The 11,374-nt window shown below is 38.7% G+C and overlaps 1 protein-coding gene across 3 annotated transcripts in view; it reads left to right on the plus strand.

The window, feature by feature from the left end:
• SPOCK1 (SPARC (osteonectin), cwcv and kazal like domains proteoglycan 1) overlaps positions 1–10,495 on the plus strand; it is a 524,632-nt gene extending 514,137 nt beyond the window's left edge. For 2 of the 3 annotated variants that reach the window (XM_088133786.1, XM_088133789.1), the window contains 2 exons: positions 2,894–3,031; positions 4,908–10,495. In XM_088133786.1, the coding sequence (XP_087989912.1) occupies positions 2,894–3,031; positions 4,908–5,089 (320 nt within the window). In that variant the 3' untranslated portion in view covers positions 5,090–10,495. Of the gene's footprint in view, positions 1–2,893; positions 3,032–4,601; positions 4,683–4,907 lie in introns of all 3 variants that reach the window. The other variant, XM_088133787.1, reaches the window with a different exon arrangement.
• The last annotated feature ends 879 nt before the right edge of the window (positions 10,496–11,374 follow it).

An 11,374-nucleotide genomic window follows, 5' to 3' on the forward strand; every position in this document is an offset into this window, starting at 1 on the left:
TGAAAACAGAGCTGAAACAGCTCTATGTTTCCATCTCCTTTGCCACTGAATGTTACACATTGAATTTTTAAAGCTAAAAAGGAGTTTACATACTCCCCCCCCCCCGCTTTTTAATAACACTTTTATTCTCTCTGTGTCTTGTAATTTTGGTCTATCTTCCACAAAGCAGAAAGGAGAGGAGGGATGAATTTCAGCAGTTGGGTTTCTCCATACTTCTGGGCCAGGGGGTGGCTATAGAATTTATTCTTTCTCTCTCTCTCTCTCTCTCTCTCTCTCTCTCTCTCTCTCTCTCTCCCCCTCTCCCCCTCTCCCTCTCTCTCCCTCTCTCCCTCTCTCCTCCTCCTCCTTCTTTTCAATTGCCAAAAGGTAACACAGAGTATGGGAGCATTGTCTCTTTCATCCACCAGGTTTAGGGGGAAGATACATATCAGGTGTTTCCTGATAGTTGGGTGGGGACAGCAAGAACCACCAAGTGCTACATCAAGGCAGGAAATGGAGCTAGAGTATCTAGACCCAAAGGACATCTGGGAAGAGTTTTTCCACCTTCCTGCTACAGGGAGTGAAAACAATGGACACCAAGAATCATGTCCAAAACAATTCTTCCCTTTTTTCCCCCTTATGTCTTTCAAGATTTTGCGGGGGGATGGTTGCCTGACACACAGGAAGGAGTCTAACTGGGCAGGTAGATGGAGGAAAATATTTTCTTCCTTTTTTTCTTTTTCATAATTTGTTTCTGCAGAGACATAAAGTGACTTACGCACACAAAAGTTATTTTTATTTGAGTTTCCAGGCTTGACAAGATAGCTAGATAACTGTCAGGGGACAGAGCTCTCTCATATGTTATGGAGAAATGAGCCAAAGACATCTTGAAGTCCCAAATTCCAAAAGTGTCGTGCCTGAGGACAGGGCAGGTAGCTCAACTACACCCATGGGGCACAATGAACCAAGCACTGTGACGGGACCTATTGACTCACTTGAGCTACAGAAATTGTAAAACCAACTCCAATTAAAAAGAATGGTGTTCCAGAGGGAGGAAAACTTTCAACACTGGAAATAGAGCAAGTAGAAAGATTAAAGAAAGTAGTGTTGGAATAAGAGGAAAATAAGTTGAGAGACAACTAGAAAGTGAGAGGCTGAAGAATGGAATATTTCTACTGTAACCAATCCACTCCCAGATGTCCTGTGGAAAAGTATAAGTTTCCAGAATATAAGAAAGGGGTGGATCTTAATCACTAAACTGGACAACGGAAAAAGGGCTTGCCACGGTGGAGGAAAGTCAGTATATGTGTTTGATAAGATAATTGATTCCCTTGTTAAGGCCTATGAAATGGCTTGAGGTGAAATTGATAGCTATGCACTATTTAGAAACATGGTGAAGTCCATGCAAGAACTGATGCCTGAAAGTGTTAGAAGGAATTTCAAGTTTCTACAGTGAAAGATGTCTGATTCCTTTCAGGCCTTTGCCCACAGAATGGACACAACGAGTACCTGAAGTGAATAGGCAGGAGCCAATACAGTTAGGGAAGTCAAAAAGTTGATGAAACCAGAACAGTTCATGGCCCAACTCTCGGCCATATTTCAGAAACATAAAAGCTGGTGGCTTCAAGACCTCCAGCCCCAATGGAAATGTACCACTGTAACCATCCCAAGATATTCACAAGACTTGAGAGGAATTCTGGCCTGAGTCACTCTAGGAATTATACCATGTCAAGCACCAACAATACTACATTACTCATCACCCAATATACCACTAGGCACAAGCTTTCTGACAGACACAGCCTCCATATGTTTCAAATATGGAGAAGTGGGACATCTCAAGAAAGACTCAAGTAAACCAGATTGAGTCAAAAAACCACAGGCCAAGAATAATCTCCCAGTAAAGGGTTTCCTAAATTCCATCCATGAGGTGAGTGGATTTGGTACTATATGGAGATCCAGTGGCCTGGAGAGATACTGGAGCCAGGATTTGCCCAGGCACCACAAGCACAAATGCTGTTTGCCAAAGGCCAAGCAGAAATGGTTTTCATGAAGCTGACCTTCAGTGGAGAGGCTGGAGAATGAAGCAGGAGTTTGTAGAGATGAGAGATCATCCCTATGCCATTCAACGCAGGGAAGTTTTAGTGTGATGCATACGGTAGACAGAGCTTGTACATCCTAAACTGTCTTATAAATAGTTCCAGCAGTAGTTCCAGGGCAGAGGTATTGCCTTCCTTCCAAATAAGTAATATCTTCCAGGGTAATTTATCTTTATATTATTAACAATACAAATGGTAAATTAAAAATGAGATAGAGACATAATAATTTTCTGATGCTTTCCATAGTAGCATGTACTGCATGCACGTATGTACGCTGGTTGGAAAAGATTGCATTGACTTCTGCTGTTTGGTAATGAAATACCATATCTTGGAATGTAGTGTGTATATACTGGTTCATTTTAGTGATTGCTTTTGGGTAACTAGCACTACAGACCTCTCCATGGCACAGACTCCATCAAATAATATTTACTGCTAGGTACATGTCCAGCAAAATGAATGAGAGCTGTACATCTGCAGTATTCAGTGGATTGTTCTTATACAAACAGACAGAACTGCCAACAGTTGGGCTGGGTAGTTAAGGTGGCAAACTTTACTCCTTCATAAACTAAAATAATCCCAGGGAAGCTCTAGCCTCTATTCAGACTGAAAATGTGCCTTGTGTCAAAGTATCTTATTTACCTAAGAAGTATTGATTTAGGAAGAAGCAGGAGGCATGATCATTTTGACCTAGCTGTGTAAAGAGTCCAAAAGGACATGCTGGAAAATCAGGGCCAGGCTCATCCCACGTTATCTGCCTGCTGCAATGTATAATTACAAAGGTTTTTATTACTGACCCAGTCTCCATTTGCTGCTTCTAGGTGCCTTCATCCCCCGCTGCAATGAAGAAGGCTATTACAAAGCAACTCAGTGTCACGGAAGTACTGGCCAGTGTTGGTGTGTTGATAAGTATGGAAATGAGATTGCTGGCTCTAGGAAGCAGGGGACAGTTACCTGTGGTGAGTAACATCAGACTTTCTCCAAGAAAATAGGAGTTAACTGTATGTAAGCCATTGCCCATCCCTGCAATCCTTAGGAAAGTGCAACATGACGTAGAAGAAATGTACGGACCACTATCTTCAAGTCTTTGTGTTTGAAACACAGATGTGCTCATGTAAGAAACCTTTCTTCCTAAGCATGAAAGACAGTATGAAATTGGTAAAAGTATCTAATCTGCTTTCCCTGTCAGCTTGAAAGACAACCGTGGTTTGTACTTACGTAAAATATACTGATGGAGTGATTATTGTGTGTAGAGATGTTTTGTTTGAGTTTTAAAATAATATAATGCTCTCCATACCAGAAAACACACACACACACACATACACACACACACACACACAGATATAAGGGACCTATCAGAGTTAGTTATGTAATGCTTCAGAAATAATTCAGAAAAGATGCTTTGAAGAAGCCACATCTTTTCCAGGCATCATGCTGCTCAAATTTTGGAATTGCAACTGAAGCATCACACAAGCATTGTTGTCACAGAAATTTAATACGAACAGTTGCTGCTAATTCTGCCAACCACATATATCCGCAGCCACATGCACTCTGCATGTTGCAGATGTGACATCTCAAACCAGCCAGCCCAGCCAAAAGCTCACTGGACCTTGAGCAGAATCCAATCCCACTCCCCACCACTGCTGGCTATGTCCTCTTCGCTGCCATGGCTCAACCTTTCCCTGTCAAGTGGGATGCAAGCAACCCCAAAAGGCCCCCATCCTGCAGGAACTCCTCTAGGAGCACCAGCTGGAGGACAGATGGAATGCAGGCCAAAGTCAGTTTCTACAACTGCATACTCAGTTCAGTCCTTTTAGTGAGCAAATGAGTTTAAAGGGACACATTTTTTGGCTTTAGAGAAATGCAGTACTGAAACCTTTGTAAGCCAGTCTTATTCAAAGGCATTCAGTTCCTATAAATGGAAGGTCTGAGTTTGGAATTTCTTCAGAATCAAAGCATGAAAAGTAATAGAGTTGGAATTTATTTCATTGTAAGACAACTAAAGATAAGAAAAGTGGTAGTGTTTAGACTTCTTCTAGGAACCTTTTCCATTCTTTCTAGCTACAAAGACAGACATTCCTGCGTATTTGCTATGGGAACATTTTATGTTGCAGAGACTTCTGGGTTCTTTATTAAAGCACACTTTCAATCAAGAAAAGTGCAGCCAGCTAGGATTAGTAGATAGGCTGACTGTCAGGAAAGTGAGTCTGCCATTATTGATCTTGGGGGAGGGGGGCATCAACTCAGCTCTCAAAGCACACACTGTTTGAAAGTCAAGTCTGTATACCCCATGCAGCCAACATCCAAAGCAATAAACAAACCACCATAGTTATTTTAATGCACTCAACATTTCTTGCTCTTTGCTCTTATTTGACTTGGTAGATTGGATCACAACTGGAATATTTCTGGTTCCATTTATATTCCATTCTTTTATGAGATATCAGATCAGGATCAACGGTAGTGTTTAATGATGCTTGTGGGGAGGTATTTTGAGGTTTGCAATTTACTGAGACCACCAACTCATTTCAGATACCTTCGAATACTCATCAGATGGTGGTGTCTTTCAGTCACCATTGGCCTGGAATGGATTTGAGCCAACTATTTAGAAATGTAAGGTTCTGTCTTCAGCTGTTGCTTCCTCCTGAAAACGCATGGTTTGGGGGTTCTGCCAGGACTGTATGCTGTTTTGAGTTCCCATTGTGATGTGTTCCATTGTGGGGGAAACTGTTTAAAAACAATACTGACAAAAAGAATTAATTTAGCTTAATGGATGAGACAATTGACATACCAAGACAGAAAACTGGACTTATAGCTTTGAATTCTTCCCTTTTGCAGAAGAAGAGCAAGAAACCTCAGGGGATTTTGGTAGTGGTGGATCAGTGTTATTGTTGGATGACCTGGAAGAAGCACATGAAGCAGCAAAAAAGGACAAACAGAAGATTCATGTAAGAGCAGCTAATGAGGATGATGAAGATGAAGATGATGATAAGGATGATGAAATTGGGTATATATGGTAGTTCCCATAACTCTGAGGACTCATGTTTTGCACAATATCACAAATCATTTTGTATCTCTGCAGAGATAATGGAAACATCAGGCATCACACACGGAGCTCAGTCAATAGCTGCATGGGCCTCCTAGTATGCACACTGATCTCCTTCACCATTGGGCTTTCCTTTCACTTTACTGGTAGGCATAACTCCACAGGTACAATGGAGGTCAGCGTGCATAGCTGAATCTGTCACTAAAGTGAACTGGGAAGACCTTTTGCATGTGGGTGCTCCTTGTACACCTGGGGTAACTTTATAGACACATGTGCATTTGGGCTCCTGGGACCATCATACTGCCAGTAAGGACAACTCTCTCTCCACTTGATTTAATTTTGTATGGTCTGTATTAATTTGGAAAACCGCTTTCACTCTCAAATAGCTGCTGTTCATAATAACTGTAAGCATTGTTCTCATTTGTTTTTCACATTTTCAGAATTAAATCCGTTCGTGCAGCATATCATTGTGAATGGAACAGAGACCACAGTAGGGGAGCTAGCCCCAAACTAGGCTCCTTTTACACTATAGATTCTGAAGTTTTCAATTGGCGGGTCCTTTTCCATTGTGCCATTTGCTATCAGCTACTACTCTGCTTTCTGTTTCAGCAGCTAAGGCAAGTGATCCTTTTGTCTTGCTATGCAGAACCTGTTGGAAAAGATCAAATTGCCTTAGCATTCTGGCTTGGCAGAATTATTCCATTTTATCTTCTTCTCACTTTGCCAGATGTTGTTTAGCAAAAGCAAGTCAAATGCCAATAGAACTCAGTTGAAGTTCTCCCCACCGACTAAGAGTGTAGAGGACAAGATCTCAGTTGACCTTTCAACCCATTAATCAATCTCATTCAGTTTAAACTAATGAAAATGATGTTGACTAAAAAAAAAAAAATAGTTGACTTGCATGCTTACACATGATGCTCACCGTTGGCTTTTAGCAAGAGGAACCACCTTTCAAAACATGTGAGGAAGTAATGCTTTGCAAAGACATTTCTTTGCTTTTTTTCAGTCTTTTTGCAGACTTGCAAGTCTTGAATTTGTTTTAATCAAGTTTGCGCTAATGCTATGCAAGCTGTCTCTGCTTCCTGAATAGCATACCACTGGACTGCTGAAAATGCTTTTTTTTCATTTACTCTAAATGATTCCTCATTGGGAAGCACTGAAACTGTCAGAGGCACTAACCATCAAAAGTAATAAGCTGTCTTTCTTTTATTTTAAATTGTTAATATTTATTTGCTCTATTTTAGAAGAAAAATATCCTTAGGCAGTTGTATCCATGGTTAATATCACTCCTAGTTAACATCACAAGAGATACTTACACTCGTGAACCAGAAGGGTGTGATTAGAATCATTCTGTAAGCGTTCCTGCATTGTTCTATCTCCATAGCAGCATCTCATTGTACTCAATTGCCATTCATTGTGGGAAAATAAATGTGCTACTGCAGACATTTTATTATGTTTGATGTCCACATAAGGACCAAACATAATGGGCATGTAAGAAGAGCTGGGGCAACAACCAATGCATTTATAACAAGTGCTCACTTTTTCTCATTAAATACAAGGAAATCAACTGCTACATAGGTCTTTTAAATTCTGCAAAAACTAAGGGCCACATCGACTTTAGTCTCTCTTGATACTTACTGTTAATACTAAATTACCATGGCTTCTACAAATTAAAAAAAGAAAGAAAAGTGTGTATTTTTATACACTGTTGAGAAGATGCTACTTCTTTGGTGTAAATTTCTAATACTTTTTCTAAATAAGTACAAAATGGCATCTGCCCATAGATCATTGTTTGTTCTATTACAATCTGTCTTATTTATGCCTTTTGCTTCTGGCACAATGAAGTCTGAGGTTGCTTTAAAAAAAAAAAAAAGTCACACAAAAAGGCTTGAAAATGAATCCTTCAAAATAATGCCAAATGTGATATCTTAATATTGCATTTTGCCCATTGTTTAACTCCTCCAAGGGAGAGCAGTCTAAATTCATTGACCTGCAGAAAAGGTGCTTCCCAGACAGAGCCTTATCTTGCCCGCAAAGATTTCTAGTATTTTAATGGGCAACTTGGGCTTTGACTCTTAAGGAATCAGATTTCTATTGTCTATCATCTACTGCAGAGCCCTACTGAAGAAATTCATATGGTAGCTTTGATTTTTTTTTTAAATGCTTTATCTACAGCAACCCAAACCATGATGCGTGCTGTTACATTTAATATGAAATACAATGAAGCCATTGGGCTCTGCCCTAATTGCCATTTGGCCTCTACTTGATCTTATAGCCAGTAACGGACATTGGAGGTTTGTACAGACCTCCCTAGCAAAGGAATATAAACTATCATATGACTGTCTCTTCCCCAGCCCTAACCCTCTTTCAAGTAAAGCCATGAAACGACTTTATCTTTAGAAGAGCCGCAACAGAAATGAGTGGCAGCTATGATAAAAGTTATACTACATCAGCAATGGGAACTGGGTCAAATCTTGGCGCATCGCAAAGCTCTCTTATACGTTGATATCACCTTCCCACCCCAAGCATTGTAACCTATCATGCTTGCAAGGTGCTTCAGAAAATTGAATCACGGGATGTTTTTCCTGAGCTCATGCTTGAAGTTCTGTAAAATTAATGGGGTTTGCTCCCAAAGACAAGTGATTTTAAGTGCAAAGTACAAGTGAAATATGAATTTCACTAGCCATAATATTTAGATTTGGCTTCAGAGCTGTTAAAGAAACATCAAAAGCCAGTTTGAAGCTACAATGTAATGGCCACTTTCATCTTATTGATTAAAGGTAAGGGCTCTGCTTAATAAAGCTCCCAGAAATCACATTCATGTGGTTGCAAAGAAATGCTGTCTGTTATACACTGGAAAGTAACTTATATTTAGCTTTATTTTCAGCACAAACAGCAACATGGGAATAACATTTTGAGGGGGGGTTGCATATGTTATGTGCATGTGTGTTTGGTGTCCCCCTGTGTTGCTGAATATTGAATCACAGATTTCTCCCATTTGACTAGCATTTGCCTCTGCAACTCACAGCTAAATTGTGTTTAAATCCATCGATAGTTAAAGTGGATGTGGTAGCCATGATTACTTTCATAAATAAGACAGCCCCGATCCAGAACTTTAAAAAACCCTCCAAACTGGGAGATCTGTTGGGTTGAAATGTAGTATTAACAGAGCATTTCATCTGATTATGGATTTGTACAAAAACAGAGATTGTTTATCTTCTTGTTTCTTCAAAATTTGTAATTCATCTGTTGATCTCACAGTCTTATGGTAACATAGTTTTTATTGGTATGTGATAGCTCTATGCATTCAAAGTTGCCAACACATGGTGGTGTACAATCTTTTGAAGAGCTGTTTCAAATGTTTTCCCTGAAATATAAACTCCTAACTAAACCATGGCAAAATATGTGAAAATTATAAAGGAGAGAGTCATTTCATATATGCTGTATAGAAATAAAGTGTAACAGGTAACCTCCTTAGTTTTAAGAACACCTATAAAATAAATTCTTAAGGCCTTGCCCTGGTCCATCTTGATTTTGTCTGTAATTGCAAACTAGAATCATTGTCCTGTTTGTGATTTTCTATCATCTGATATCCTGCTTGTCTAGACAGAGCATTTTAAGCTTGGAAAGGGGGCAAGATTTCAAGGGCATGATACAAACCACCATGGATTTATGTAATTTCAGGTGGAAAACTTGCAGGAACAACTACAACATTCCTATAATTATACCAATTTATCAGCAGCAATGTAAAGGAAAGATCAAGTCTTTCTAGCCCATGAGAGAGCAGTGCCAAAGAAGCAGAATGGAACTGTGCCTTTGGAAGAACTGAAAAGTTGCAGCCTAATTTCCTAGTCATTGTCATGTTGAATAGTTGGCTTCATTAGAAAACAGTAAACATAAGCTTTGGGAAATGGGACAATAGGGCAAAATGACACGGGATTTAACTAAGCAAGCCTTATAACCTATTATTCCTCTGTACAACTGTGCAAAACTAGAACAAGTCCAAATACAAAGCCATGGCAGGATCTCTGAGATTCCTATCAAGCCAGAGAATGCTGCAATTCATTTCTCATTAAATTGCTGAGGGGAAAATAATAAATGTAACTACTATTTTGTCTTACCAAGCCAATAATAGGCCTCCTGTCCTAGCTTCTCTAAAAATTACTTTATTTATAGCTTCTCATGGATTTAACTGCTACCAGACAAAATATAACAATGGTATTCGGCTATGCATATAACCAGAACATAAAATTGGGTTATTTTGTACTACGTTATGTTCAATTTTGATACAGTGATATGAACCAGCAGCTGGTTCAAAGAGATTATAATAAACAATCTGTATGTGTTGAAGACCAAGCCATATTGTGGACTTGTCTCTAAACGTGCAGCTTCCATTCCATTGTTTTATGAATCATCTTTTTAGAAGATCTATAAGCTCCTTTTTAATATTCTTTTTTTCTTTCTTCCATGCTAAAAATACTCTTGGCACTATCAATTTTCCTTGTGATCAACTATTGGAGATTCCACCACTACCTCATATATCCCCCTCATACACACACACACACACACACACACACACAGTTACAAGTTTGGTAATGTTGATATCCAAGTGCCCTCATTTTACCAAGAAGATTCTCATCTGCAAAAATTGTGCATCTTCCCTGTTGCTGCCTATCAGGATCTCTGCATCAGGACCCCTATTCATGTTTGCCCAAATAATTCTTCTGCTTTCTGCCTTCTATCTAGGCAATTCTAACTTCAGCAGATACATCATTTCCGCCAAATGCGAGGGGAAATAGTACTGAAAATCAAGTAACTTTAGACATTTCTGAAGGGCCACAGTCTTCTATCCTAACCTTAATAACCTTAATGGTCCTGAACTTGGTTTTTGCAGAAAGAAGACAAGGCAAAGCATACTTATCTGAGCTTGGGAGGGAGCATCTATTCCAGGTATATAAGGGATACTCATCACTCTAGAAGATTAATGTATAGCATCTAAGAACAAGAGGAAAAAAGAAACAATTCCAACAATCACTAGATCCCAGAGATTAGAATTTTGTTTACTTCCATCTGAAGCCCTTCTTCCATTTTCTAGTTCAGTGGCATCACCCGCTGAACCATAACTAAATAAAACAAGGTCCAATGTGTATTTCACTTTCATGTTATTGGGAAACCTGATTGTTAGACAGGTGTAGTGACTTCAAGCCTTCCATATTTCCAGCCAACACTTAGAACACAAGGACATGTCAGGCTATCTTCCCTAATCTTATAGGATTCTTGATTTGCACTGTGACAAGATTTTCCTTCTAAATCTTTGCAGCTTTTATTTGCTTTTTTTCCAATGATGATTATCAGAATAAGAAACCATGATGTAACATAATCTAATATGTTATATAACGGAGAACAGATGCATGTGGAGACACTTTGCCTAAATCAGTGGCATTTAATGTTTGCATTGAAATATAAACTATGGCCAGAGAGAGTTCATGCTATATATTGTTGCATGATATTTATATTCATGTAAAATCTAATCACGTGAGAAAGCAAATGACTTTTCACAAATGTATATTTAGAACACCTTCTGCATTGTTAAAATTATGATTGGATTATTTTGATCATTTTGGTACTCTAAAGCCTGGAGAATGATTTTTGCCCCAAGAGAACTGCCATCTACTGAACTAGTTTTATGAGTGGGTTAATACACACCCAGTCTGGAACTCAATATAATAATTTAAACATATGTTGAGAAAGACTGTGCCTGGTGATTTTAATGTATACAGAAGGAATGTTTAGAATCCATCTTCATTTAAAGAATCTTGCAATAGCAAAAAGTAAAAATAAAAAATTAAGCCTGGTGACTTTCTGGCAAAATTAACAGAGTGAAATATCTTACTAGAAAACAAATCTAATAATCTAATTGAATGATTTTATGAGGTATAAATTAGACTATCAACACTGGTTATTAGAATTATTAGTACTCTATTTGTTCATAATTAACACCTGCTTTTACATGGTTAATGCAAGCACCATTAAAATCATGTTCTAAGAACTCTTACTGTGGCTTTTTGCCCTCTTGTTTGAAAATATGCTTCAAAAAAGGATTCCAGTTCATTAAAATAATAAATAAATGAAGTCTTTAATTCTGTATAAGGTACAGCCATCAAAATTATACCCTACAGCAGAATTAAGTATTCAGTTTCTCCCATATGGCAACAGAAAGCTTTTAACTTGCCTCCAGCTTCACTTAATTTCGGTTTCC

This window comes from Python bivittatus, unplaced genomic scaffold (genome assembly GCF_059951505.1).
Source record: "Python bivittatus isolate LINGU-HERP-01145 unplaced genomic scaffold, Pbiv_v1 ctg000080_np1212, whole genome shotgun sequence".
Classification (NCBI taxonomy): Eukaryota; Metazoa; Chordata; class Lepidosauria; order Squamata; family Pythonidae; genus Python; species Python bivittatus.